Source organism: Macrobrachium rosenbergii, chromosome 56, assembly GCF_040412425.1.
Source record: "Macrobrachium rosenbergii isolate ZJJX-2024 chromosome 56, ASM4041242v1, whole genome shotgun sequence".
NCBI classification, from domain to species: Eukaryota; Metazoa; Arthropoda; class Malacostraca; order Decapoda; family Palaemonidae; genus Macrobrachium; species Macrobrachium rosenbergii.
This window is the reverse complement of record NC_089796.1, coordinates 18509334-18534301: the sequence shown is the minus strand read 5'-3', so window position 1 is coordinate 18534301 and position 24968 is coordinate 18509334. Positions and strand designations below refer to the sequence as shown.

General features: G+C 35.8%; 1 protein-coding gene across 15 annotated transcripts in view; it reads left to right on the top strand.

Annotated features, from left to right (window-relative positions):
• The window catches only part of LOC136836607 (titin), a 356015-nt gene that overhangs the window by 40145 nt on the left and 290902 nt on the right, over positions 1 to 24968 (top strand). For all 15 annotated transcript variants that reach the window (XM_067101069.1, XM_067101067.1, XM_067101061.1 and 12 more), the window contains one exon: positions 9158 to 9353. In XM_067101069.1, the coding sequence (XP_066957170.1) occupies positions 9158 to 9353 (196 nt within the window). The remainder of the gene's footprint in view (positions 1 to 9157; positions 9354 to 24968) is intronic.

The window sequence follows — 24968 nt, the reverse complement described above, 5'->3', positions numbered from 1 at the left end:
TATAAAAAGAATATTGACTTATACTGCTGTTTAGGCTTTTTAATCCTTCTCGTGGTGATATACTTGGTACATGGTTCTTTAACAATTTGCTTATTCAACAGAAAAGTATCAAGGATTGTATTTTCAGCAATCCTCGTATCTGCGAACCCCTTCCACAAGGAAGGAGTTCTTTGCACTTAATTGTTTATTTGTTTTCCAGATTGCTTGTCGGTCCTTTTCCATTTTTAAAATATGGATTTACTCGATTGCCAAAAAAAAAAAATAAATATAAATAAATAAAATTCAGTATGGAAGGTTTTCATGAAAAATTCCTCGAAAGGTTCCCATAGGTCTAATACAAGCTTTTGGATTCTTGTAATTAGGTTCATTTCTGTTTGTTTTATTTTTGGGTACTACTGTTTCTCAGGAGGAAAGCACAATAATAGAGATGAATATTTATGACAAGGTCATGGAAAGTTAGTTGAAGGTCTAGGACAAATCCCTAAATATTCAAACTATTTTGCCTAGTGTGATTGGTTTTACTCCTGCTTATCAGGTATCACTAATTTTATTTAAAACCAACTGGATAAATCTTCATGAAAGTATATCAGAGTCCGGCGTTCTGGTGAGCAATTAAGTTTGAAAGGCAATTTTTTAAAATTAAAGCTTTATGATTGATGAAATATGAATAATTAAATTTATAGTAGTATGTTACCTGGGATGTTATACATTAATTTTGTTCTTGGTATCAATATGCTTTTTATGGTCAAATTTGAATAGAGTGTCTTATTTTTTTACGCCTGTAACCGCTTATTTCATAAGTGGTCTACTCTCTTGTTTTCGTGGGTGGACCCCACTTATAATCATTGTCACTTGCTTTTTCCCTTTCAGTAAGCCTAGTATGATGTGCATTGTAATACAGACATGACTGTTTGTATGAAAATGAAAAATAATATCTAAAAGATTTTGTCGATTTGATAATACGTATTTCAGAAGAATATTAGGAGTCAGATGACAGTAAGAAATAAAACAAGGGATATTACGGGGGTTCCATAAATGGATGAGATAATGGTGAAGATGAGATGGAGATGTCTCGTGGAGACCTGTGTAAGATGAAGCACAAGAAAGACATGGAGGTGATGATCATTTAGTTCTTAGCAAGACGATAATACGAAGTTGCCCGTCTGTTTAACCCTCATATAAACAAAGATCATAGCGTTACCCCTCTGTGTGCTTTCACATTAAAAAAAAAAAAAGCACACACACAGCTTACTTCGGGTAGATCTAGAAAGGGATTTGAGGTCAAATTTTATTGTCTTCATAACGGGCCATGGCAGCTTCCGGGTACCAGGCAGATCGTTATCGTGGTTCAGAATTCATTTCACACTTTTGCGTGGAAGATTCAGTGTGTGGGGCCCCTTTACTTAGCATGTTTCATCGACGACATCAGATTCATGTCACATCCCCAGGTCGTCCAAATGGTTGCAGGGGGTGAAATTTTGTTGCTAGCGCTCCAACAGTGTTAGTTACGTTTACTAGAAAAAGTTTATTTTTCTATTCTCATTGTTTAAAAGTGTTTGCTAAGTTTAATTTGCATATAAAGTGTTTGTCTAGTTCTGTTTGCTTAAGAATATTTGCTTAATCCCAACTGTTTACATTTTGTAAAAAAGTGGGATTAAGGAAATACTTCCCTGTTCTTGAGAAGTGGCATCTTCGGTCCGCTTTGCTCAAAAATTTTAGCTTAGTTCTTTTTAATTGAAAATTGATACTTTAGTTCTATTTGCCGCAAGTGTTTCCTTAGTTTCATTTGGTCAGAAGCGTTTGCTTAGTTCCGTGGCCTTATAAAACCTTTGCCGAGAGTATTTGCTAAGTTCCGTTGGGTCAAAAAATTCTCCCAGAGTTTTGTATATTAAAAGGTATTTGCTTGGTTTTGTGTACTGTACTTACAAATTGCTTGCAAGTGGACTGTTTAGGTCTGTTTTACTCCATTTGCTTGAGTAGTGTTTTCATAACTCCCTTGCTTTTAGAGTGCTTGTTTTGAACTATTTGCTTAAAAAGTGTTTGATTAATTCAGTTTAGTTAATGAACGTTTGCTTAGTTCTTTAAAAGTGTTTTCTTGGTTCCGTTTACCTAAGAAGCGCTTGCTTAATTTTTTTCGATTAAGAAATGGTTGCTTAATTTCTTTTCATTTACAACAGTTTGCCTACTCCCTTTTGTATATAAAGTATTTGCCTAGTCCATTTACTTTAAAAGTGTTTACTTACCTCTGGTTGCTTTTGAGTGCTTGCTTCGAAGGCGGAAAAGGCCAGAGTTCGTAGCCCTAACAATTCCTAGCTCACAGCTGCCGCTCGGCTGATTTCTGCAGCCATAAACTCGCTCTGTTTGGGCAACCAGAGTTTAAAAAGGTTGTGGAAGGGGCTTCTGGGAAAGCGCCAGTTTACAACTAGAAGCGAATGGAAAAATCGCATTTTTACCTAAAACCAAAAGTTTTCAGCAATGTTTTTATTCTGTGCTTTTTTCCATCACGATGAAAGAGTGTTTTGTTCCGTTTTATTGTTGTTCTTTAGTTATACACTTTGATGTGAGCCTTTCTGCTCACTGCAGTATGGGTGACAAAAGTAGAAGGAGAGAGAGAGAGAGAGAGAGAGAGAGAGAGAGAGAGAGAGAGAGAGAGAGAGAGAGAGAGATTCATAAGTGCTAAGATGATATACTTTCTTTAAAAAGAATATACTGATAGCTTCTTTATGGGTTTAAAAAACAATACCTCAAGAATTACAAGGGTGATGCTTAGGCGTTTATGAGCATAAATTGTTGGCATAATATAAAATTCATTACTTTTCCGGTTATCCAGAGAACCTTCGTTCTTCTCCAACCATCCGTATTTGCATTCTTGCTACATTGACAACCTCTGCGGTTGTGACAAAAAGTTTTCTTTCATTAATTGTGTTTATTCAGCTTTATGTAATGTAAGAAAGTGAAATCAAGGGAAGAATGGCCAAAAGTTAACGATTAACTATGAAATGTCAATGACATCAACTTTATGTAAGAAAGTGAAATCAAGAGAAAATGGGCCAAAAGTTAACGATTAATATGAAAGTGTTAATCACATAAAATTATTAAACAAACAGTACATAATTTGAAGTATTTAGATGTTCCAGAATCGAAGAATGGAATGGAGACTAATATGATGAGTATTGGGTAGTGCCGTAAGCAAACAGGGTAAAAATTAAATGTAGACAATGTATTAATGTGCCTTGAAACTAGTTTTCGATAAGTAAAAGGTGAGGGAATTATTCTGAATACTGTACTGAAACTAGGTCCTAGTCGTAGAATATTAGCCTGAAAAGGGAAAATATACTGGCCATAAAACGTTAGATATAAAAAAGGAAAATGTTTCGAGCGTAAAATATTAGCCTAAGAAATGGAATCCCAGCAGGTGGTAGTGCCGTCAGTGTCCCTCATGCGGTGCACTGTAGGCATTACTGAAGGCAGCGTCCCTTCGGCCCCTAGTTGCAACCCCTTTCATTCCTTTTACTGTATCTCTGTTGATATTCTCTTTCCTCAGTCTTACTTTCCACCCTCTCCTAACAATCGATTCATAGAGCAACTGCGAGGTTTTCCTCCTGTTGCACCTTTCAGACCTTTTAATGTCAATATCATTTTCAGCGTTGCATAAATTCATAGGTCCCAGCGCTTGGCCTTTGGCCTAAAATCCATACTGTATTCTGTTCTAAGAAATGGAATGCGCCCCGGTAATATATTATTAGTCGAGCAAAAAGGCAGATGTACTGACTATAAGAATTAGCCAATAAAAAGCGAACCTTTTGATCCAGTTGCCGTTGGCGTTGGAGGAAATGTGGCCAAACAGCTGTACCAGTGAAAAGATGCGGAATAATCCTCGACAATATTTTGTGTGTTGATCGTTTGAAAGGGTGTTTGTTTTAATGCTGTTTCTCGAGGAACGCCTTTACCTTTCTCTGGTGAAAGTTCCGGGGTCATGAGGGATGGCTGAACTCATTTCGCAGTGGGAAATTCCTTGCCTGAGAGTTGCGTCATGTTTCAGTAAGTGTAACCTCCCACGCGCACACACTTTGTAATTATGTTTGTATATTTATATAGATATTATATTGTGTGTGTGAATGAGTGTATGATTATATATATTTATTTATATATATGTATGTATATATAAATATATATATATATTTATATATATATGTATGTATGTATATATATATATATATATATATATATATATATATATATATATATATATATATATATATATATATATAATAGAATCAGGACAAAGGTATTTTTGGGACATGATAAATCAATCATCATTATTTTCTTTAATATGATATATATATATATATATATATATATATATATATATATATATATATATATATATATATATATATATATATATATATAATCGAATCATGATAAAGGTATTTTTGGGACTTGTTGATGAATCATCATTATTATTTTCTTAATATGATTTTTTCCCGCTTAATTTCCTCTATGTGTTAACGTTTAGCCGAACATCACTATTGGGTATTTGTCTGAGACCCTTAATACTTAATCATCATTATGATTATTTACTTAGATTTTATTTTTCTTAATTTCTTTTACATGCACATTAAACAGACCATTAAGCCACAGGTAATCCAGTGAAACGTAATAATAAGTTATCTTTGTAATTACCTTGAAAAATTTTCCATGCTCTGTTTATCTCAGTTTTACGTTTAAGGAACCGTAAGGCGAAGGAAAGGTATAAATCACGATATTTTGTCTGTGTACGTATCTTACCAGTGCGACAGTCACTTCGTCGCTCCTAAAGTCAGTTCGTCACCAGCATTGCCTTATTTTTAGTGAGGACCTCATCTGATGAGAATGCAACTCATTCTGTTTACCAGTGCATTTACGTCTTGTGTATTTCGAGGTGCAAGCAAGCGGATCTCAATATTGGACGTGTATATAACTTCGTACGTCTGGCTGGCACCCTGTGTTGGGTCTGCTGGCCTTGAGTGACCATGGAGACACATCTCATTTGGAAAGAAAGTGTCTCCGAAATTTATTTATTGAGAAATAAAATTGATGCTTTATATTTGGGAAAGGATACCTGTGCATTGAATAACTAAGATGAAAAAAGCACCTTGTTTTTAATAAGAATAATTTGAGTTTTTCCTTAACCAAAGTAAAAAGCATGCGCTCACTGCTCTGCATTGCAGTGATTTGTTCAACAGTCTTTCCTTTTCTTTTGATGTTCATCTCCACACAGTCTTCCAGAACAGCTGTAACCAACCTAGAGAATGATCTTCATAGACATGTAGTTGAATCATTGGTATTTCAGAAGTTCAAAACTTTGTGCAAATGGTTTTTGCTGTGCTGGCTCACATGAACCTTATTTCGTACTGTAATTGATTGATCTTATTTGTTTTTCTATGTAGTTTCTCGTATATGGTTTATTCATTTGTATTTTTTTTCGCTGTCCCTGGCTGCTTTCCATATTATTGGCCCTGGGCTTGTAGCCCTCTTCTTTTCCAACTTTCTAACCTGAAAGGGCACTTCCTAAAGTTCTTTGTTAAGCCTTGGAATGAAATTGTTATCCGTTTCCTTCCCGATTTGGCCGTAACACACCACAGCTGACTAACCAGATATGTCATTCACATGGTGGGCAACAGGCAAATGATGAATTTTTCGTGGAAAGGGTAGATGTAGCCTCCCAACCCTGACCGCGCTACACCTGTAGCAGTCTCGACACTCTTTGTATTGTATATATTATGAATGGGTGAATCCATCTATTTATTTTTTTTTCTGAGTAAACAGGTAGACTACGTCTACTAAACTTACCATTTAGATTTGTCGATGTCCATGCCGGGTCCAGCCTCTTTCACCTTTGACCCCTGTTTAATACCAGTATGCAGAATTCAAACTTTGGGACGGTATATAACAGCCCCAAGGTCGGTTCCTTCCGTCCCGACCCACTCTTATATTACCGTCATTTTTAACGGTATGGGTTCACTGGTTCGAATGTAATCTGCTTGCCAAATAAAATTTCTATCTTATGCCCACATCCTGTGTGCAGGGCTATTCATGTGTGACTGAGCCGCCGTATTATTACCCGATGAGTCATGCCCAATTCTGGACCAGCAGGAGATATGGTTTGAAGAGCTCAATGGATAAAGACGCGAGGAATGATTCTTTGCCTGAAGGAAGTGCTTCTTTGCTTAAAGGGAATTCTCCTGTGATTGTTGAAAGTGCTTTTTTGGGTCGTATGGATTCTGATTAATTTATTATTAGAATTTTTACTTTGAAATTCTTCCCCTTTTTTACCAATAGTTTTTATTGTATTAACGCTATTGATAAATGTCAGTGTTTTGTTAATTTGCTGACATGATACTACATAAGTTCTTGTTTCTATGTCAATTTATCAAAACAGTTATAACTGGTTGGCCATGTTTCTTTGGTTGTTAGGCCGGCCCCAAAGGCTAATTTGTTTCTCTTGACTGAACGAATGAATGGCATAGGTTCATCCCGTCTCCGGTCCTCAGATTTCGTATAATAACCATATCTGCGAAGATTAAAAGATATTTATTTATTGTCACCACATCAAATTTCACAGTATCATGTCACCTCTTCATTGTGGACGTTACTGCTCTAGCAGTATCATTTTGTTCTTATTTGGATGTTGACTTGTAGTCCTGAAACTTTTGTGGTGACGACAACAACAGATCCTACAGTGTTCCAAGACGTAATTTGTTTATGGTAAAATACAGTGTATATCTACAATTATCCTGTGTATGATAACGTTACTGTACGGATAATTAACTCATTACTAGTCTATTATGAGTATGCAGAATGAAGATACCTTGGTCTGAGCTTGGGAAGGTACGTAGCGTCCTATGGATGGGGACTTGAGGTCTCTAATCTTTTTTGTATTGCCGTCATTTTTGGCCAGTTTTCGTCCTTGGACTCTTTCCGGTTTAGACTTTATTTAGTATCCATGCTTTTCTTCGTAGTCAGGGCTGCTCATAATGATAACAGGCATTAGGCTTAATATCCTGCAGTGCTTCTCTTGAATCTCTCAAGTACTGTGAGGGGGAAGAGGCAGGTTCTCCAGTCGAACTCTATCTATGTGGCGACCGGCTGTTGCTACAGATATGATATCTAGCTTCCATGCTGAGTATTGCCCCTATTCCTCATTAAGGACGTTCATACCCATCAGTACATCAGTATTGTTTAAGCGGCAATTTGCATTTTATCATTTTGCATGTTGTAACTGTAAAGATGTTCACTAGGTTTGTTGACTTATGTGAAATGGCGTCCCAACGACTCTAGGTATCGATGCTGATATTAAGTTATGCCTTAGACATTCAAGTTTTAAAGTATTTTATTGCTGCATTTAAACCTTTCGACATTAAGCCTTGGAAAGTCATCGTTGAAGACTTATTGTAGAGGGATGTGTATATTGAAGGAAAGCAAGGCTTGTAGACCATGAAGGAAGCGATAGACTTGCACGTAAACCAAAAACTGTCTTTATTTTTTTCCTTTTCGATTTTAAACACTGATTAATTCTTCACGTTGATCAAAACAGATAAGAAAAGATGTGATTTTTTGTATTGTACAGAACGAAAACAGTAATGACTGTTTAGTTTAAATAAAATTATAAGTTTTTTTATGTAGGCGAATAAATAAGAAAAAACTACACTAAAAATTAGAGCAGTAGATTTTTTCATGACAAGTAAAAAACAACTTGAATCCTGAAAGTTACTCGAAAGATTCCTGGTGGGGGCAATGCGGTACATATACTGTGTAAGCTTCCTTAAGGCTAGCGATTTCCAACATGTATTACTTAGATAATTTTCCCCACTTAATTTTTTACCGGTTCTCATAATTGTATTTTCAAGTTTGGTTGTGCTTCCTGAGAGGTTATACGTTGAACTTCAATTTACTTATATTTTTTCATTTCATAAGTTATTGTAGAATTTTTCGTTTGGAGAATGTAGAGCAGTGGTTCCGGTAGAGGCTACGCCCCCCAGTTGTCAACAACTACCGCTCTATTTTTACAGTTTTACATATGTTACTGTACGTTACTGTATGTATTTACATGTTTATTGCAGTGTAAACTTGTGTTTCTGTGTGACCGAATTGGCTGAGCGCCCGCAATATGAAATGTTAGACTCTAACCGATGCCACCAGCAGGAGCCACATAGTCCTTGGCATCAGTGCCAGATTATTTCCTTTTCCTCCTGGTGCCACCCACCTACCTACCTACCTACCTACCTACCTACCTACCTACCTACCTACCCTCTTTTCACCTTCCTCTTTTCACCTTTACCACACCTGTACCACTCATAATTTATTCTTCTTCATTTTTCTTTGTTTTATGAAGGTTATTTTTGCTCGTGAGAGCGCGAGTAACTTGTACTTCCTATAATCATCCCATTGTATAATGATGTTACATTGGACTGATTAATATTAGAAGTTTTGGCACCAGCAATCGAGAGCGGCGTAACTATTGTCCATATCTGTCTTGAAGTTTTGCGGTGTTATGACTGCAGCTTAGTATTTTTTCCCCCACCCTTTTTTTTTTTTTTTTAAAGATAAGGGATTTTCACTACTTCATGCTTTCTTAACCTCAGGAAATTGTCCTTTTCTATCTTGGAGGAGCCTAACTGTATTCTTGGTGCATTTCAATCTTTTCCCTTCATCCTCTTATTAAAAAAGTTTTACTAGTTGTACTAATCCTTCGTGATATCTTGGCATTGATTCTGACGAAGTCAGTAGTTTTGGGGAATTCTTGTTTTGGGAATCTAAAAATGCGAAATGCTGCTGCAAATATCCTCAGAAGTATTATTTTTAATATTTACATTTTAAAGTTGTCTTTAATTATATGTACAGAAATTTAGATAATGAAAGTAATTTGATTTAGTCATATATATATATATATATATATATATATATATATATATAATATATATATATATATATATATATATATATATATATATATATATATATATATAATATATATTACCGTAGAAGTGATTAAATGGTGTATTATAATTTTTTTTAATGCACATTGTGCTGTTTCAAGTGTAGGACCAATGTTATTATTTTTATCTTTTTATATTTGTTGTTATATATATCTAAACTTTTCATCTCTTTGCAGCATTAAGGACCACAACGAGAACCTCCTCGCGCAGGAGTCGATAACGGAACGCATCCAGCATATAACCAACCGGGCTCAGCAACTGGACGACCTCATGTTCTCTTCGGCGGCCCCTCCTACAGCGCCTCCTACAGCAACCACCACCACCACTTCCTCACCCGAGGGACACTACGGAAGAGTCGAGGGCGACCAAGAGGTCAGTTCTGCGTTCTAGAGAGAGAGAAACAGATCCACCGCACAGAAAGAGAGAGAGAGCGAGAGAGAGAGAGAGAGAGTGAGAGAGAGTGAGGGAAACAAGCTCTGGTCATCAGTGAATTTCTCAATTCCCGCTTCGCTTGCACGCTGGCTATGACCCGAGCTGACCTCCTCCTCCTCTTCCTCTCCCCCCTCCTCCTCCTCCTCCTCCTCCTCCTCCTTCCCCCTCGTTTTTGACCGCCTGCTGACCATCCTCCCTGGCATCATCCTACTGCACTAGCACCAACACCGTTCATTTGCACTGCCGCAAGTCACTAGTTTGTGTGTTTGTATGTTCGTTCATCACTAGGCACTACTAGTTTGCTGCTCATGACAATTTCAGCGAAGGGAGAATGGGTCTTTGTTTTGCTCATGACGTCATCCTGTTCGGGTTGACGGAATTTACTCAAGTAATTAAAGTAGACTGGCCAAATCAAAGTCCTTCAAAAGAAGGCATCGTGCTTACCCCATACAATTAGGAAAACAAACACGTTAAAAGAAGAAGAAGTAAAGAGTGGTTAGTATGAGTAAGCGTTATTATGACAAACGTATCAGAGTAAGAAATGGAAGAATTATCTCGAGTATTTGACATTACGGCGTCATGAACGAATCTTAGACCCTTCTCCCCACAATGTACATTATGATCTTGTACACGGATGAAACACGCGAGCTGTACATTTTGCAGTCATGATTTATTTATTCACTCAGCACATCATTGCCATCTCCTCTGTTGTCATTATGCCACTCGAAAGCATGTGCATCGTATCTCGTAGGGACTAGATTCAGTAGTAATGTAATGGAGTAAGATTTGTTTTTTTTTTATAAAAATGACTGACATTTTTTCATGATTCGCTACGAACTTTAGCTTTACGGACTTGAACCAGGATTATAAGATTACACCTGTCCATTAGGGTATCAGTACATTCTGTCACATTTATAGACTTATAAGCGATATTGATTATAGGGAAGTTTTCTGTGCTGTAATATACTCCGTACATGATACCTGACAATTTAACATAAGATTACAGAATGTGTATTGGTACGTGATTGTTATACAGACTGCATGCAAACGCCTGTGACTGAAAAGTTTTCATTATGACCATTAAGTTTGGCACATCTTAGATGTAGTCATAACTGGTCGCCTTGTTTACGCCTGACATGGATAATTTCAACAGCATTTGAACATCAGATATTTGGGATAAATCAGTCTTGTTGAAGAATGCGGACATGCACCGTGGTCCTCATGCATATTTAAAATTTACCAAGCAACGATTTTGGCTGTGAAAAGACTAGGCAACATTTGCCGTGGTAGCAACCACTGCAGGTGTAAAATGTAGCAAAAATTTCCAAGCGTAAAAGTTACATCACAGAATTCATGAGTTCGCTATTGTTAGCAGGGTTGTTCTGGCACAGTATCCGTGATTCTCGGAACGATCAGCTGTTTTTAGTTTCTCTATTGTACCAAAGTAGCTTGAGTTGCCAGTTTCATTAATCCTTGAACAAACGTTTTTGAGGCAGAATTTATATATTTACTCTTGTAAGTATGTACTTTTGATAAGCGGTTTCTCTTATGCCAGGTTATTTAAAGGTTTATTTGTTTATATGTGTCCATAAAACCGAATTTGATTCCCTTTTAATTGTTCGTAAAAGCAGAATTTTCTTTAGTTGGAATATTTCACGATTTCTCGCCACCACCTGTTCTTAAGTACTGCATACTGAAACGGATGTGAATGCTTACTTACTGATATCACTGTTTGTTCTGTTAGGTTACCTAAAATTTTCTCTCCAATTGTCTCAAGATCCTATTTTTTTTTAAACGTAGGCTAAACATCCCGTTGCATGCAAATGAACCAAAATCTTTAATCAGTGCAGTTTTGCTTTTATTTTTTTGACAATATTTCTTTCTATTTGAGACACAAAAGGTTTCATTGAAATATATCATTCTTTGAACAGTTTTGGATTTACTATTTGGCATTGTTACTGTACAGTCTGAATGTACCGAAAACCTAAAAATTTGCTTTTTAAGAAACAGGAGTCATGTCATTCCCGCATATAAGTCATGGATGATATAATTTTTCAAGCGGCAGAAACAGGCACATTTGCTTTTGAGAGATCCCTCATTTACATTGTGCCTCTTGGATTTTTTCTTTCATTCTTTTGGAGTGTGGTAATTAAAGTAAACAGGGTGGCTGAGCATTTATCTCAAAGCGCCGTCGGAAAGCCAGTCATTTTCATTGCGTCATCGGTTGTTGTACGCATGTTTTGGAAGATAGACGGGCGGTCTCTCATTGGCTGTGTTGATTTCTCTGTGTTGCTGAACTCGATTCTAACTGGAGGTTCCATTATCAAATGTGTTTTATTTCTTTGGCTTTTGTATTATTGCGTACCTTAGTTTGTTCCCCATCTTTTCACTGACTTGTTATACAAGACATGTTACGAATTTTTAGAAACACGAGAAGGGCGGAAAACACGAGAAATCTGAGACTTGAAGACCAAACTGACAAAGTTCGAGACGAATTCTAACCAGACTAACATTCCCAAATCGAAATGTTAACAGACAGTACCAGAGAAAGTTACATAACGCCTAGACCTCTAGCAAATCATGACAGATGTACGAGGTTTATGGCATAAAATCACAATGGGGAAGGTTGTAGTCGGTTGTGTAATTGTGTAGTAGTTTTACGTTGCGAGCACCATGTTGGGGCATCTGTTTTCAGTGTCAGAAATTGTAGTTGTAGACGTTTGGTAGAAACTGTGTGAAGGATTGACGTGACGGTAAGTTTGTCATTTTTAAATTTCTCGTTTTACTAATTTATTTGTTTGTTCTTTCTGTATCAATTATTGATGATTGATTCAGTGTAAATCACCCGATGATTGAATCAGTGTAAATCACCCGATCATGGGTTAACCGCGTATTCATATTAACATTTGTACCAAAATTATTGTCTCTTGATGTGGAACTCCAAGTTAAAACAGTACATGAACAAGTATATAAGCAAAAAAGCTCAGATGCGGTGTTTTACAATACGAGATACACGGTATCTCATGCGTAATTTCACTGTACATACACACACTTGCACACATAAAACACACACACACACACACACACACACACACATATATATATATATATATATATATATATATATATATATATATATATATTTATTATATTTATTATAGTATATATATTCAAATATTATATATAATATATATCATATAGAAACATCCGATATTAATGAGCTATATATGATTCAATATTTGAAAGTCTTAGATGTCATGTGTAAACTTCGTGACGAACCTCTCATGCGCATTATATATATATATATAATATATATTATACATATAAATATACATATACATATTCCCACTAAGCATATTTATATAAATACACACACCCACACGCTTCGTATAGTAACACTAGAGAATGTAAAGCCAATGATCGGTGACTTTGAATGAGGAGCTTTCATATATCCTCTGCTTATTTTGCTCCGTCGACAATCGGAGGTATGAAAGTCGCCAGCTTATGTTTATTTACCTTTAATTATCATTAACTTATGTATTGAAGAAGTAATTTATTGATTGACTCAATTCTACAAACTGGCGACACAACGACTTCGGTCTTAGAAGTCGAAGTGACGCAAGGAATTGTAGTAATTTCCATTCCCTTAAGTATCAGTCAGGTAAATTTCTTTGGACAGGAATTATTGATTTTGATATTATTTTTATTAAGACAATTCTTAATTCTTTTGACTGGTGCATAATAAATAAAAGATAGCCTCATTTGCATAGCTAGGCACAAGATAAACTATGCTAGTCACATACACTTTTACGTGTATTAAAAGTACATGTGGATAAATTTTATGAACAAATAATTAATGTGTAGAAATATTGGATGTCACGCCTTTAATATTATTTCGAAATTTTACAAACTGCAAGAGCGCGGTCTGTTACTACAGATGGGAATCAAACGCTTGTTTAGCTCTGAATTTTAATAGATATATTTTCAAGGCGAAATTGGCTCGATTTATATGACACAGCTTGATGTTGAGATAATAAGAAGATAAGTATTATTATTATAATTATTATTCGGTAGATGAAACCAATTTATATGGAACAACCCCATAGCGGCCACTGACTTGAAATTCAAGCTTCCAAAGAATATGGCGCTCATTAGGAAGTAAGAGGAAATAAAAGGAAAATCAAAAAGAAGAGATCTCACTTATTAAAAAAAAGAAAAAATAAATTAATAAATAGTTAAAAACGTATTAAAATGCAAGGAGAATAATAAAGTATTAATTGTGAATGTGAAAGATATACCTGTGGTTCTGTCCGTGTGGGAAAGTGATGCACTTGACCATATTTTAATCATGAAGAGTAATTTATTAACTGGTTCAACATGGCGTTACGTAGAAAATGGTGTCCTTGTTTGCAAGAATTCCGATTCATTCGACTATTTCTAATTAAGAATATTTTTCCTTAGACGTTACTACTGATTTGGAAACTTTAGTTTTTGTTCATTTACGTGGAATATTATCAGGCTTGGTGGTATCTCTGTTATTATTATTATTATTATTATTATTATTATTATTATTATTATTATTATTATTATTATTATTATTATTATTATGCAAGATATTTATGAAGATTAATAGGCTTGATTATTATCAAACCACAGATATTTTCAGGACTTAATTTAATAATTTCTGTTTACATAGTTATCATGCTTAATATTGTTATTTTTAATATTATTTTTATTTTTATGATGATGATTCAAACCTAGATACTGTTATATGAATTATTATTATTATTATTATTATTATTATTATTATTATTATTATTATTATTATTATTATTATTATTATATACAAAAATATCATATGGAAGAACGTGGCTTGCTCAACCCTTGACCTATTTTTTCTCAATAGATACAATACTATTTTTTAACTTATTGTAAAATATGTTTTAATTTGTATTTTTGCTTCACGTTGTATTAGGAAACATGTACATATATTTTTTTATATGCACAGGTAATTTATATATGCTTTAGATAATTTTTTTGCCATCTGCAGCTTTTCATTTGCTGTTTTGCTATTTTCTAGTATGCCTCTATTCTGTATTTATTAATATTTTACTTAATATGTATCATTAATTCATATTTTAGAATCTACTGACTTTTAACTCATTGCATATAAACCCCAGATTTCTCAGTAATATATTTTAACCCACTTTGATTTAATTCAAGATCTCATGTTCTTCATAGTCTTAAGTAATTATCACTTTGCCAGTGCAGAGAATAGGTGACATTACTATTTCTCGGTCATTATGCTTAGTTGTAAAAGAGAGAAAACTGTTTTTATCATTTTAGGTTCTGTGTTCTGTGTTTTCGGTTTTTGCAGCTCAGCCTGATGTACAAAGACATTTTTTTTACCCTTTTCGTTTTTAGTTTTTACAAAGGTTCTTGATTTTTTGTTTTATACTTATATTGAAGTAATATATTTGTTTGTAATGTTAACTCTTTATTTTGTTTCTTTGCAAATAAACAGTACTGACTAGATATGTTTTAGTTCCCATCACACAGTGTTTAATGACCTTTTTTGTGTTTTAGATTCTAGGTTTGTGTAGAAGTTTGTTTGTCTGAATCACGTTGAATTTGTTTGTTCACCGAAACTGCATGGCTTTTTTGTTCATAGTTTGTTTGCACAATTAATTATTCTGCATGGTATAGCATTGTGTTTGCTTGCTTTTTTGTCATGACGTCATTTGTATACATTCCCTGAGACTTATCAAGACGTATTCATGGCACATTCCAAGGTAAGGAGTCTACTTTTTATTCATAATGGTGTTCAGAATATGATATATAAGCCTTTATAAAAAATTAAGGTATCTTCTATAATTTACAATAACATTGACAATGTAACATAGTCATGTGCAAAGGAAGGTAAAGCATTTTCATTGATTATTAATTCTGCAAGAATATAAAAAAAAGTATATCTTAGTTTAACCAGACCACTGAACTGATTAACAGCTCTCCTAGAGAGGACTGGCCTGAAGGATTAGATTTATTTTACGTGGCTAAGAATCAACTGGTTACCTAGCAACGGGACTTACAGCTTATTGTGGAATCCGAACCACATTATGACGAGAAATGAATTTCTAATTTATATCCAGAAATAGATTCCTCTAATTCTTCATTGGCCGGTAGGAGAGTCGAACGCTGGGCCAACAGTGTGCTAGCCGAGAGCTCTACCCACCCCTCCAACGAAGAACTAAAACGTGATTTGGGTCAGGAAATGAAACATGGGACTTTGCAAAACAAAGCGAAGAATTCTATTTGATTAATGATAATTCTAAGAAATTAGCACTCGTTTAGAAATTAAGGCATAGTTTTTTTAACTGAAATGCTGTCAAAGAAGAGAAAGCGACGCACGTTTAGAAATGAAGCGGGCCCGTACTGTGTATGTACTTTGATTTATAGCTATTGATAAAGTGACTCGTCTGTACTTGGACATAGGCCTATACACGGGAAAATAAATCAAATTGGCAATTTATGTCAAATTGACTGAAATGATACTCGAAAAATATACCGTTTTCCGAATTTCTGTGTCCTTTCGTTTTTAGGTTTTAATAATGTCAGGCTTTTACGATGAATTAATTTTTTTTTTTTTGGTAAAAGAATGTATGAATAATTTCATAGAAGAAAATGTTTAAAACCAATATTTTAGTAATTGGATATTGGTAAACTGAATATGTGATCAAGATTTGCCATGCTTAGTGTTAGACTCCCAGTTCTTTGATGGCTGACTGAACATTCAAATGGTTTTGGTTGTATAAGACCACTTGTATGCGATATAGCCGATATAGTGTTCAGCCTTAATTGTTCAGTTGGTATTCAATGGCCTCTGTGGTCACATGGCCCAAATCACATACATCCAATCTTAACAGTTTACCGAGACACACCCATCACTTCCTGTCTTTCCTTTCTTGTTAATTTTTCTGCAAAAGAAAACTGCTGAGATGGCTTTTTGTCTGTCAGTCCGCACTTTTTCTGTCCGTCCTCAGATCTTAAAAACTACTGAGGCTAGAGGACTGTAAATTGATATGTTGATCGTCCACCCTCCAATCATCAAACACACCAAATTGCAGCCCTCTAGCCTGAGTAGTTTTTATTTGATTCAAGTTGTAGGTGCCAGCAACACAGGCCATCATAGGGTTATGACTGAAAGTTATATAGGCCGCGGCTGAGAGTTTCATGGTCCGTGGCTGAGAGTTTCATACAGCATTATGCGCTGTACAGAAAACTCGATTGCGCTTGGCGCGTTTTTTACTTGTTTTATGCAGGGCTGGGCTATCGAAAGGCACGATGTTGCTTTTTCCATTGACATTTCCTTCAAAATAAAAGGGAGTTGCCAAAATATTGGAAAACATGTGAAAGATACCTTTTAACACTTGTTGTTTTTGGGGGTATGCTTAATTTAGGTCTGGGTTGACATTTCAGTAACATGCGCATATTACGTTAACTACAGCAAATGAAAGTCGAGAGTAGTGTTTGGATTAGCCAAAATATTTTTACGTTTTCAAAAGAGTATCTCGTGGTTCTGTCCCTAGTAATGTTTACAATAAATCCCTGTAAGTAAACAAGTAATCTCATGTCTTACATAATTAATGAATTTTCCTATGAAAGAAATCAATACATTTTCAAGAAGCAAAGCAGAAAGATGTCCTGCTGATATTTCAGTGAGTTAGAATCTATATATAGTATTCAAGAATTAGTACTGTAATTACTCCCCACCTGTTGTAGGGCATGTGGGAGATTGTCATATTTGATCGGTGATCATTGAACGCATAAATCTACAGTATAAACGACCCTTCTGCAAATCTTAAGAGAATGGGAGATTACAGAGCATCAGTACATCAGTTGTAGTTATAAAAAAGACAATAATTGCCGTTAAAAGTTCTATACTTGATACTGAAAGTGGCCGCCTAGTAATTTTTGTTTTTATAGAAGGTAGTATGATTGAGGACCCAGTGTCTTTAACTAGCTCTCAACCGAAGAAAACTAATTGAAAAAGAATGGGCCTTTTCCGGAAGTTACCGTCCCCAAATCCGCAGCGGTGGTAAGAATACGTACTACAAGCAGCATACCAGACTGTGATTGGTATTAATGGTTACATTGCAGTGTCCCTTCGACTCCAACTGCATTGCTCTCTACCTCTTTACGCTCTATCTGGTCCCATTGGCCAGTAACTACTTCGCTGTCTAGCTTCTCAAGCTTTACTTTACACCAACGATATTTACACCATTCAATTAAGAACAATCCTTCGGACGAGTCTGGGTGAACTATGTGACTCAGTGGTTTCGTCAAACTTATATTCTTAATAATAAGCATCAAGTAGGAATCTATACCATTGAAAATCCAACACAGCTAATTCCTCTGAAATATTCCACCTTACTTTATCCGCCGATTTATTTATTATTCCTTCAATCGTGTGGAGATAATGGCTAATGCACTGCCCTTCCCAAAGCATGGAATCGGCCAGTGTAAGGAAGAAACACTCGGTTGTGAAACGTTTGGGATGGAGTTGCCAACTAGCGATATAAGTTATTAGTTATCGCATTCCCTTCATTATTCACAGGAGGCTAAAATTTTAATGTATGAGCTAATTGTGTGAGGCTAATTAAGTCCGATATTAGTCTGTGTTAGCGGAAGTGAAATACTGTTAACAAAATGAAATAATCTCAAACTGGCAATGACTCTTCAGTATTTGAATCAGCATCGAACTTTCGCGTAGACTAGTTGTCAATAGTCACGTAGACTAGTTGTCACAACTTGTCAGCAGTCACACTCCAGTGAATGATTAGTTTGGTAGCCTTCGGTCTCAGCGTCCAACGCGTTCGCTGTAATATGGATTTTCGGAAGATGAGACGTTTTTGAGGCTTCGTGATATGATGTAAGTAATACATTTATCCCAAGTGACGATACGGACCCTGTTGCTATTTTTTTCGAGTTTACATTTTTTTTCTTTTTTTACTTTCGAAAGGGTGACTTGTAGACCAGTGTCAGTTTTCGGTTCTTAGAAACCCTCTTGGGATGCCCTACTACACTAAGGTGAGACGGCCACAGTGGGCTAATTATCAGGTACTTAATTCACGGCATAGGTCAACGTACACACAAGGGGTTGTCACTCGCGTTTCGTAAATTAGATCTGCTTCGGCCGGAAATCTAATTCTCTTCTCGCTTTGCCAGACAAGCCAATTAATTCCTAAATATTCATTAGGATATTTTTCTTATGAAATCTATGAAATCATTATAATTCGGAGAAATGGAAAGCATTTTTGTTCGTTTCACATGAGAATTTTCTTAGAGATTTAGAGTTCGATCAAACATTTTTTTGCCAGTTTCATTTTATTAAAAGCGACGGAGAACGATGAGCTTTCAATAATTATCATTTATCTCATTCGTATACCCCAGGCTGCACTTAGACCTATGCTCACAAACTGTTCAAATCACAAGATTTTCTTATCATTCAAACTTTATCCTATGTACAGTTTCATTGCGTTCATATAAAAATAATTTCATGATGATACCAAAGTAATATCTACGTCCGTAAAGTGAAAAATAACCTTTAATATTTACTGCTAGAACATGAAGCACGGACTAAAACAAGCTAGGCCTGTGCTACTGATTCTCCTGATATTTTATTTTCCTGGCCTTCTTTGAAGCACACATTCATTCCATTTCAGTCAAAATTACTTATTTTATCGTAACCTTTATTCACTCTATCTAAGATCGTTCAAACGCCCAACAATAAAAAAAAAAAATGTTAGGCTAACCTTTTTTTGCCGTGTGTTTGTAACTCAAAGCATGACGGTAACTCAGTGGGAATTCAGAATTTTGTTCGATAGGTTACTCGGCTAAAGTGCCCTATCACTTAGCTATTGTAATGACGTGTATACTAAAGAAAAAATTACATAAGTATCCAAAGTATCCTGAAAAGAAAACCACAATATCAAATTTCCCGCCTTCCAGCGAATACTGCAGTGGCTGTTCCATTTACCCCTCCCATGCTCCATAACCGCCCCAGACAAACGTATTTCATGCTCATGTAATTTATACGAAAGAAATTATTATATACATTTTCTTCGCGCTCGCATATGGCTAGGTGTCTTTTTATATGCCTACACTGAGATAAAACAATGATTTAAAGCCCATCGTTCGTTTGCGTTTGACCTGAGAAGGCTGTTTGATGCAAGCTGTCATTCGTGTGCTTGTACTGTTATGTTAAACACATAACTCGGCGTGTTTTTGATCCAAATGAGGTGTGATGGCTTTATTAATATAAGCATTCAGGTGTATTATAAAAGAAATAGTTTGCAACTTTATCACAATAAGCCTACGGTGTCGAAAACATTGATTTCAGCAAATCGAGCGCTAGCTATGCGTATGCCACATCTACCTAAAACCTTATGGGCTGCTGTAGAGCGATAGGCTGTGTGAGCACAAGGCTGGTTAAATCTAAATCCACTTAAAACCTACGTTGTTGAGTGGACAGGTTGAATGAAATAGGTTGTAGTATGTTTTACGTAAGTGGTCGCTGCACCAACCTCGTTGTCTCTCTTGGTGTATGCACTCTTTTAATAGTATTATTGGCTTTCTGCTGATGCAAGCTCTCTCTCTCCCTCTCTCTCTCTCTCTCTCTCTCTCTCTCTCTCTCTCTCTCTCTCTGAGATGGAGGTAGTGAATGCCATTACACCGTAAGTTGAAAGTTTTCAATATTTCTGACATGAAAACATTGAACATGATTTTGCTTGGTAGTTTTCCTTCAGAATCGAAATTATGCCATTACTTATGTTAGCTATCAGGCAATTCATGTCACTGGCGCTTCTACGTAAAAGGATTATGTTGAGTAAGGTTTCATTGATTTTACGTAATCGTTATTAGGCTTTCCTAAAAAGGTGATCGCGACTTTGTGATACAGTTTCGTATCTGGATGAAATCCGTATATTGCAATGGTTGGCTCAGAGGAAAATCACAGTAACAGTCTCTGCCCCGTTTTAAGCTCTTCCTTGGGCGAGTCGGTAGAGTTGTGGCCTTGCACTCGCTAGACCCGAGTTCGACTCTTCTGCCGGCTAATGAAGAGTTAGAGGAATTTATTCCTGGTGATAGAAATTCATTTCTCGCTATAATGTGGTTCGGATTCCACAATAAGCTGTAGGTCCCGCTGCTAAGTAACCAATTGTTTCTTAGCCACGTTAAATAAGTCTAATCCTTCGGGTCAGCCCTAGGAGAGCTATTAATCAGCTCAGTGGTCTGGTAAAAGTAAGATAAACTTAACTTTCTACCTTTTTGCTGCAGAATTGAGGATGAGTCCCTATGCAGAAAACTTCCAAAACTTTTGTTTCTGTAAGCCTAGAAGGAAGACTCGTTTCTGCTTATAAATGTCTCCACCTTCCCATACATGCGCTATACCACTTCTCTTGTACTCAGAATAGATTCGCTCCCTCTCGGGATGTTGAGGTCCTTTCGATCTAACACCTCCCCGATCCGTGTAGCCAACATTTTGCCTCACTCATTCATTCCTAAACTTGCGATTTATACTCACTTTACAAAAACATTTCGTCTTACATACTCTCCTGTAATCAGACTATCTCATATATATATATATATATATATATATATATATATATATATATATATATATATATATATATATATATATATAATATATATATATATATATATAATATATATATATATATATATATATATATATATATATATATATATATATATATATATATATATATATATATATATATAAATTATATATATAAAATTCAGACATGGGTCCAAGTACAAGTACTTGTACTTGGCCTTAAGTACAAAGTTTTGAGTACTTGTACTTGAGATTTTAAAATTCGATGTACTACTTGGCCAAAAAGTACTTGAAAAATCAAGTACTTTTAAGTACTTTTTAAGTACATTACATAGTTAATAGGCTGTATTGCATAACTAATCGTATAACAAAAACTGCACTGGTAGTACAATAGCTCGACTATAATATTTGGATTTTTTGTTATAATGAATTATGTGCGGTGTGTCAATAATAAAGATATACCAAGTTTAGTTCAAGTAATTTAACATCTACTGTTGTGTATCAACAGAATATGTCATTTTCGTGCAATCAATTCAAGAATGAACCTGCGACAACCTGTTCACTTCCTGTCTGTATCTGCGGGCAACATGATCACTTCTGTAGTACAGTAGTTTAGTCTGTCAGTAACCATCATTCATAGCTGTGCTAGTGTCGTTATGGCATCACCTAAGGACTTCAAGTTGCCAGAGAATTCAATGCAATCTGCAAGGAGTGTGACTGTGGTATATCATGCTCCAGAAAAGGTTACATCCTATCTTCAAAAGCAAGAGGATGATGGACTATTGCTCTTTGTGGCGTGCGATCTTTTGCCACTTTCTGTTGTTGAAAGCCCTTTACTTCAATGGTTTATTTAATTCATCTGACCCTCGTTATCAGATGCCTACACGCAAGCACTAAGTCAACAAATTGCTACAAGACAAATTCTCACAGGTGAAGGAAAACGTTAAAAAAATGTCTAGGGAGTGCAAAAACCGTATGCCTAACACTTGATATCTGGTCTAGCCATCAGATGAGATCATACTTGGGAATCACAGCTCATTACATTAGAAACTGGTCATTTGAAAATGTAGTGCTAGCTTGCAAGCGCTTCCGTGGACGCCATACTGTACGCAATATCATGGTAGAGTATGAGCAGATCATCAAGGATTTTGATATAGGCACCAAAATTACAAACATCATAACTGACATTGCTACTAATATGATCACTGCATTTTCTCTGCCAGGATTTCCTGATGCCATCTCAGAAGTAAATGATGACACTGATGAGGCAGAAGAGGATCTCGATGATTTGGATGGTAGTGGTACTGATTCTGCTGAAATGTTGGAAGTTTTACCAGCTGAGCATAATTCCTGCTTTGCACATACATTGCAACTGGTTGTAAAAGATGGCTTCAAAGAAGCAGGACAGTTAAATGTTACACTGAGCAAAGCATCAAAATTGGTTTCTTATGCGCATAAATCAACAATAGCAACAGATGTTTTAGAAGGAGAAAGAAAATTTGAATCAGGTTATGCTACTCGTTGGAATTCGCAATTAAAGATGATCAGATCTATTCTGAGAGTACCAGAAGAAGAGCTGAACAGTTTGGATGGTGCACCAAAGCTTGGCGCTTATGACCAAAATATTCTTAATGGCATGCTAGAAATTTTTGAGCCATTTGAGGAGCCACCGACTGTGCCCAAAGACAGAATTCTGTTTCCTGTAGCTTAGTCATTCCACGTGTGCGAGGGCTCAAGTTTCACTTAGAGAAATTCAGTCTAAGTATAACAGTGGTTGGTATTTGGATTGAAGAGGTCATTACAGAAACTCCACAGGATATATGAAGAACGGAAAAACATATCAAATGGCAACTATTCTTGATACAAGATTTAAATTAGATTGGTGTTCTGAAGAAGAGGAAAAGGTAAATCTTAAGTCTTAGGTCATCACTGCAGCCCAGTTTATTTCCAGAGATACTACAGCTCATTGCAAGCATGGATCCTGCCACAGACCATACAGAAGATACAACAGGACCTAGTTCAATTGAACCAAAAAGGGAGAAACTGTTTAGTTTTATGGGTAACAGTTCGACAATCAACAAGATGTAACGCAGATTCAGGAGTCTATTAATATTGAATTTCAAAGATACCTGAGTCAGCCATGCATTTCAGAAGATGTGCTAGCATACTGGAAAGACCACAGAGGAACATTTCCAACTCTTGCTAAGATGGCACAAAAGTATCTATCAGTCCTGCTTCTTCTGCCCCAGTAGAAAGGATTTTCAGTATTGCAGGGAAAGTATATCCCTAGATAGATGTCGTCTTACTAACAAGAATTTTAAGGCTGTGGTGTTTGTAATATGCAATGATAAATCCTACAAGTAGATAACAGAGAATTGGTAATCGTATCAAAGAGAGGGAAATATAATTTTGTTTAGAACTTTTCTGAAAAGTATAATTTAGTTTAAAGTTTTACTGAAAAACAATTTTGTTTGAATTATTCTGAACAGTATCACATTTTTTTTCTTTTGCGGTGGAAATCTACTTTGTATTACAGTGTTAAGAATAGCATTGTAAAATTAAATAAAAACATTGTCATAACCTTAACTTGTGGGTAGACCAATTTTGATCACTTTTGTTCATTAAACCCTAAGAAAGTCGCTTCACCTCTTTTCGGCACTATATATGGGCTAAGGCTCACTGACTTATACTGCGAGAACTACTCAGGTATATCCGTTTGGGAGACTTCTCTTTATAAAGACTGCTATGGTCTAACACCAATTTTCTCTCCATTAGATATTTGCATGTGAATTTTTATTAGATATTTGCTGCTGATTTTAAATCAAACATCACTAGTAATAATAGAAAATCTGCTGAAATGTACTTGTACTTGTACTTGAGTCTCAGGCAAATCTTCTGTACTTGCTCCTCTTTCTCAATACTTGTACTTGTCCACAAGTACAGTCTCATGCACTTGGACCCATACAGATATATATATATATATATACTCGTATATATATATATATATATATATATATATATATATATATATATATATATATATATAGTTTTCTTTAAGTGACTAGTTTCTGAGTTAGAGTTTGGGATGCGGTTACTAGCCCCATGATCTTCTTAGCCCTAGCTTTAACCGTTTATAGTTGACTAACTACCAGGTACATATTTTCCGGGCCGCAGAGGGACTTAGCGGAAAATACCCATACCGTCAAGTCCGCTCTTGGGATTCGAGCCCTGGCGCTGCCTCTATTGAAGGCAGCTTCCTGGCCTTTATTTAGAAGGTAAATACATGTCTGGTTTCCTGTAACCACGTCGTTAGGAGTATTCTGCGCGGGCGCTCTCCCCGTTAGATTCTCTTATACGCAGAAGTCAGCATCTTGATTCTGACATTTATGGCTGGCGTTCAAAAATGTAGTCTTCATGGCAACCTTCTGTAAATAAATCTCGTATTTGTATTCGAGCATTTTTGAAAGGGTGCTCTGTTGCCGGCGAAGTGCAATAATCATATCCTTGTTTTATGTTACTTAAACATATACTGTACACTACTGTACTTAAGTTATTTATGGTACGTCACTTTGCGTTTATTTTTCCTTGTTAATTATTCCTGTTTTATTTTGATATTCGTATTGTGACTGTGAGCTCATTCAGTTTACTTATATTAAATTCAATTTAGTGCCGACAGGTCAGAACCGTAACGCTATTTCAAGTCAAAATGTTGGAGGTATTCCATATTGTATTTTACAATAGCCCCTCAACTTAATAGATGCTTTGGGCATTTGGCCTTCTGATAAGAGATAAAGTTAGTAAGTAAAATTGGAGAAGTAGATATGCTGGTAAACAGATGGTACTTTGCTTTGGTGCGTTACTGAAGACGAAGGCAACGACCAGTTAATCTCGGTGGTTCTGAAAGTGCAGTAGTACTTTTC